Source organism: Physcomitrium patens, chromosome 12 (assembly GCF_059467195.1).
Source record: "Physcomitrium patens ecotype Gransden chromosome 12, ASM5946719v1, whole genome shotgun sequence".
Classification (NCBI taxonomy): domain Eukaryota; kingdom Viridiplantae; phylum Streptophyta; class Bryopsida; order Funariales; family Funariaceae; genus Physcomitrium; species Physcomitrium patens.
Window position 1 is genome coordinate 1601395 of NC_143421.1, and position 5282 is coordinate 1606676.

Genomic DNA, 5282 nt, shown 5'->3' on the forward strand with positions numbered 1-5282 from the left:
CTTTGCCTACAAAATTGTGTATATACTGAATAGAATATTTTACATCTACATCAACTTCAAAGTACTTTCGTTATTTTTAACAACTATTCAAACCAGATCATAAATAATGGTTATTATATTTTTAAATAAATAAATGAACTGTTTGAAAATGTCTTAATGTTTTACTCAGATTATTAGAATCGTTGTTGAATTATCCATTGAAATCAGTAAATAGATGTATTGAAGAATGAAAACATTTCATTTTTAATTCAAAAATCATGATTTAAAAAAAATAAAGTACATGTCTTGTTCCAAATCCAGAAAACCACTGTGCCATTAACAGTATGTACATTTTTAAAAAATTATGTTTGTTTTAGAGGTTCAATGAATGTTTCATTTGAATTTCGATTGGCTAGACACTCCGCTTCCTCTTGTGTAGAAAACCATGAATACCAACACAACATATTTACCATTAAATTGCAGCTTAAGACTTGTTGGTTTTAACCACGCCAAGTGGAAGCAAATTTATGTCTAATGTTTCTGTTTACGCCCTAACGATTTTTAAAATAAAATAATTAAAAAAGAAACAATCAAACATAAGAAGAAGAAGAAGAAGAAGAAGAAGAAGCAGCAGCAGCAGAAATAAAACAATGCATGATTTCCAGTTGGGGAACAACAAAACTGTGCAAGTTGTCCTCTCACGTCCAACTGCGAGCTAATGTAATCGGATCTCACCGCAAAAGCTTCTCCGAATAAATATAACTTGCACGACATAAACGAAGTTCCGAGATCGTCTTCGTCTCTCCCCCAAAAAGAGCACTGTCCTTGAACCTCCTCTACCACCCAGTTAGGAAGAAAATTTATGTGTAAGACAGAGCAAAGGAAAAGACAGAAAAATAGAACTACTTACAGTAATAACAGACTGAGAATAACGAAAGCAGAATAGGATAAGTAATGTACAACACTGTTAAACATGAATGTGGGGAGGAGACTATACACACGGAAGATACAAAAGGCAAAACCATGTATGGCGTCCTAAAAATCCGAGCTTTACAATGACCAAGGAGGTGGGTAGGAAGGGTCGCCGGCAGCACGAGAGATCCGATTCAACCGCTCGCGGCGTGCTTCGATCACACAGATGCAACCCACACTGGTGAGATTGAGGCACCCGCCGATAAGTAACGAGTTCCTCTCAGGACATGTGTGAAGTTGAGGAAATGCGTCACAGACGGCCTGTACAGCTTGGGAGGACAAGGCCGTGCACCCACTGATGTTGAGATTTACCAAGCCGTGCCCTGCAGGATCTGGCAAGTAGGACGTGTCGAAGCCCCCATCTGAGATTTTGGAGAAGCTCGCGGCATTGGTGTCGTTGCAACAGCTTCCTGGACTGCTCCATGGGAGTGAGCTTCGGCTGCTGCTGCTGCTGCTGGAGTAGCATTCGGCACCTTCTCTCACCCTTGTGGTAAAGCTCGTGCTGCTGGACCGCTTGTTGCTCCGGGACGTGTCCCTACGTTTGCTGGCATTTACGAGGGCGTACATGGCGAGGTCGGTGATGTTGCGACAGCAGTGGAAGCCCAGGACTCGGAGACGGAGGCAGTGATCGGCTAGCACAATTACGCTTTGATCTGGAGTGAGGAGCAAAAGTTAATGGCCGGATTCTGACCAAGTAATACTGAATAAGGAAGATCCATAGTGTGCTACTGACTGCAGATGCAGACCCTCGTTGCGTCTGTCAACAATTTCGAGTACGAAAGGTACGTTCGAAGAATTGATCCATACGAGATCTCGAAATGGAGCTAGCTATTTTTACATAGCTAAGTTTGATGTTCTTACAAACCTGTGATCTGTAGGCACCCACAAAAGTCCAGAAATCGTAAATCGCTGCAGCCGAGGGCCAATGCAGTCACACCCACGTCTGTGATTTGTGCGCACCATCCTACATTTAAGTAACGGAGAGCACTGCAATTTTGAGCCAAAGCCTGTCAAACACAATTAGTAAAATCTGTTAGCAAAGCAGCCAGCTTTAGTAGACTGGTGTGTATGTGTGTGTGTGTGTGTATATATACATATGTAATGTCATGACTTTTAGGATTCAAATGCGGCATTCGAAGAATCACAACCAAAAAGACTACCTCCAGAGCAGCATCAGAGCCGGCGTTATGACAGCCACAAATGTTTAGATGCCGCAAGTCCTTGCAATGCTGTGCGAGTTCAACAAGTCCAGCTTCAGATATGCCAGTACAGCCACTAAGATCTAGCTTCTGTAGTAAAGGGCAACCGTCGGCAAGAGCGACTAAGGAAATGTTTGTAAGGCGTGCGCTGTTTGTCAAGTCCAAAGATCTCAAATCATGCCAGTGACTTCCGACCGCTTTTATTGCATCATCGTTCAGAAACGTACAGCGTCGAATGCTACAACTTTCGACGCGGGAAAATTTATGCGCCACGGAAGGCACCAGTTGGCTCACATTCCGTTTACACCTGCACAATCAAGTCACATTCTCTTACAATTAGTGTTTTTTTATCTTTTTATATGGAAGAAGAAGAAGAAGACAGGGGGGGAGGGGACCTGAGCATATTGATGTGCAAGAATAAATTAGATGAAAGGACTATGAACCTCACCAATTAAAAGAAATGCCTATTACGCCTGTACAAATCGAATCTCGCCACCCAGCACACACCCCCGTAGCCAGCACTACCGTCCTGTCATCCACCAGTGCTAAAATCCGAACTAGCAACTCCATGGGTATATCGTGCCACTTGGACTGCACCGTATCTACCACCTGTATTTCGGTATCAGCATCCTCGAAATCAACCTCGATGGCCCTTGTCTGCATCATCTTCTTCCACGACACTTGCCCTGGACGAGGTCCAATCCATACATCTCTTTACTTTAAACACTTCAATCATTTCAATCCTTACAACCAACATATGCTGAGGATTCCTGCCATTGTAAAACTCCGAATTACCCAAATTGCAGATCCATTTTCACATGGGATCAATTCGGCATGTGTAGAGTCAAAGTCTCACAAATGTTGAGTATTCTGGGTTGTAGTTATCGCTACAGCTTTGCAACAAAACTGAAAACCTAATTATGTCTTCTTACTTAACCTTAAGTTTTGCAGGCAGTTGATTCCGAGTTTGACAGAATGGTTTTCGATTGAAATTCAGAAGAAGATTCTTTTTTCACATTCTTTTATCCTTTCCTACGATCAGATGTGAGCTATTAGTGAAACTTCGATGCTGCTGAACTAAGGGTCATGAGTGCATCAGGGCGAAACAATAATTTTTGGTGAAGTGCTTCAAGACAAGTAAGAAACCCTCTCAGTCTGGACGATTGAATTCTGAACCAACCTTCTAGAGCTGGAAATTTCGAACAACTGCTGTTTGTCTAAAATATTTGCAATCCCGACTCAGACTGCGCAGAAACACATAAAAAAATTACACTAAATTCGTACTCGAGTAGGAGCCCACCTCATAATTCTCCAAGCGTGGATTATAAAGGAACAGATAATCCTACGAGAAACCTACCCACCAATGAGCGGGGAGAGATGGGAGAGGACACAACCTTATTTTAGCATACCCTAATGAAAGATTGTATTCCACAAACTTTCCAAAAGAAGAGAAAATATTGCTAAAACGCGAAGATTAACCTAAAAAACATTCTTAAATTATAAATGTCAAGAATAGAGAAAAGTTCCATCTCAACAAGCAAACGCTTAGAATCAAAAAAATTAAATAGTGAAACAGAAAACGTGCATCAGAAATCGTGCTCACCTTCTCTGGAAGCCATACCGATCTATTTTTATCAACCTCCCTTGCAGAAATGGTGCACCCACTCCCCAATTGCGACTTCCAAGGCACGCCTATACTCTGCAAATTCCATGTGCATCCCATACATGTGAGTCACACGGCACAGGGCTAAGACTTTTGGTACAACAGCAAAATGAACTGCGATACAACCTAAAGAGAGAAGGAAAATATATATATATATATATATATATATATATATATTTACGATACCAGTAAAAATTAAAATTAAAAAACGGAAAAGATGGGCATAAGTAATATAGCCAAAACGCCCTAAAATATCAGCGCTTACAGCCGTACAAATGGTTTGTGAAACAGGGAGTAATTTCAAAGATGAGACCAACAAACCCACTAACAGGTGCGACGAACTTCGGAGATATGAGGGTGTGCAAGTATAGACTACTATGAAAGACGGGACGTAAACTTAGAAAGGTCCACACTGAGCGTACAATTGTATCACACCGTGCAGTCGTCTTAAATCAAATTGCTGAGTTGCTCGTTCGAATTCAGCGCATCGTCAGGCTCACGAGCACAATTCTCAAAGGTCCCAAGCAGGAAGGCGTGGTTGCAAGGCCACATGAGCGAATTCGAGTAGGATACTGAAGCAACAACGTTGCACGCCGATCAACAGACGGAGGGCTTTAAAAAATAACAACTCCCGCGCGATACTCGCCAATTAGAGACGCAAAAACGTTGTCGAAACACGTTGACTGATCACGGACTGCCCGCGAACTCTTCACCCTTTCACAGCCCACGCAACGGTCGGCAAACGGAAACAAGCACCTGGCCGAACACGCTACACAAGCCACGTTGGAAAGTCTCTCCACCAGCATAATTTCCCTTTGCCCCAAGCGCTACTAATCCATCAATCGTAAATCTCTTGCAATTGACCAATTGAGGACCGAGAGATGAAGCCGAAGCGAGTTTGAGAATTCGATACACGCTCGCGAATCTAAGATTCTCTCCGCACGCCGCCTTACGCAGCACCCGTTACCGATCGCCACGAAAACGGAACCCACAGACCAGAAATCTCTGCAGCCCAGCGACGCGGAAAGAATGATCCTGGCAAACGTCACCGAAATTATGCCCCAGGTGAACAATTGGAGATGCCCTCCAGGCAAAGCAAGGCAAAGCAACGGAGGTGGAGCAACGAAGCTCTCAATAATACGAATCAGACGCAGCGAGGCAAAGCCATAGACAAAGGCCAAGCAAACCAAAGCAAAGCAAGGCTAGGCCCAGCTTCGCAAAGGCAAAGGCTAAGGCAAAGTGAACGGAAACAGAACGCCGGATGTGAACGAACGACGGAACCAGCCTTCCCCGCCACGCTCCCCCATCTCCCGTTCACACCTACGCCCTCCGTCAAAGGCTCCCTCCCTCCTTCCTGCCACGTAGGCTCTGTCCACGGTGGCTGCCACCCTCGTCGCATAATGCCACGTCCTCATTCGAGGCCTGCGTGGACTGTTCACACGTCGCGGCTTCTGTCAGGGGTGGATGAC

General features: G+C 44.0%; 1 protein-coding gene across 9 annotated transcripts; it reads right to left on the minus strand.

Moving 5' to 3' along the window:
* Positions 1 to 618: 618 nt before the first annotated feature.
* LOC112289862 (F-box protein SKP2A) lies at positions 619 to 5053 on the minus strand. 9 transcript variants are annotated; one of them, XM_073537886.2, is made up of 7 exons: positions 4236 to 5053; positions 3754 to 3849; positions 3331 to 3394; positions 2599 to 2836; positions 2112 to 2457; positions 1817 to 1958; positions 619 to 1604 (listed from the first exon to the last, which is right to left on the minus strand). In XM_073537886.2, exons 4-7 carry the CDS (start codon positions 2814 to 2816, stop codon positions 1030 to 1032), a joined length of 1281 nt encoding a protein of 426 aa, XP_073393987.1. In that variant the 5' UTR covers positions 2817 to 2836; positions 3331 to 3394; positions 3754 to 3849; positions 4236 to 5053; the 3' UTR covers positions 619 to 1029. The 9 variants fall into 9 exon arrangements, with proteins under 9 accessions (XP_073393987.1, XP_090110694.1, XP_090110693.1 ...); XM_090254568.1 differs by lacking the exon at positions 3331 to 3394 and adding an exon at positions 3451 to 3492; XM_090254567.1 differs by lacking the exon at positions 3331 to 3394 and adding an exon at positions 3451 to 3492 and having other exon boundaries at positions 2599 to 2920.
* Positions 5054 to 5282: the final 229 nt, after the last annotated feature.

Excerpts from the sequence above, each read along its gene's own strand:
- LOC112289862 (XM_024535530.3), bottom strand. Across the intron at positions 2,458-2,598 it reads ATAGGCATTTCTTTTAATTG|GTGTAAACGGAATGTGAGCC; the intron begins GTGAGGTTCATA and ends TTGATTGTGCAG. Across the intron at positions 1,959-2,111 it reads GCTCTGATGCTGCTCTGGAG|GCTTTGGCTCAAAATTGCAG; the intron begins GTAGTCTTTTTG and ends TGTGTTTGACAG.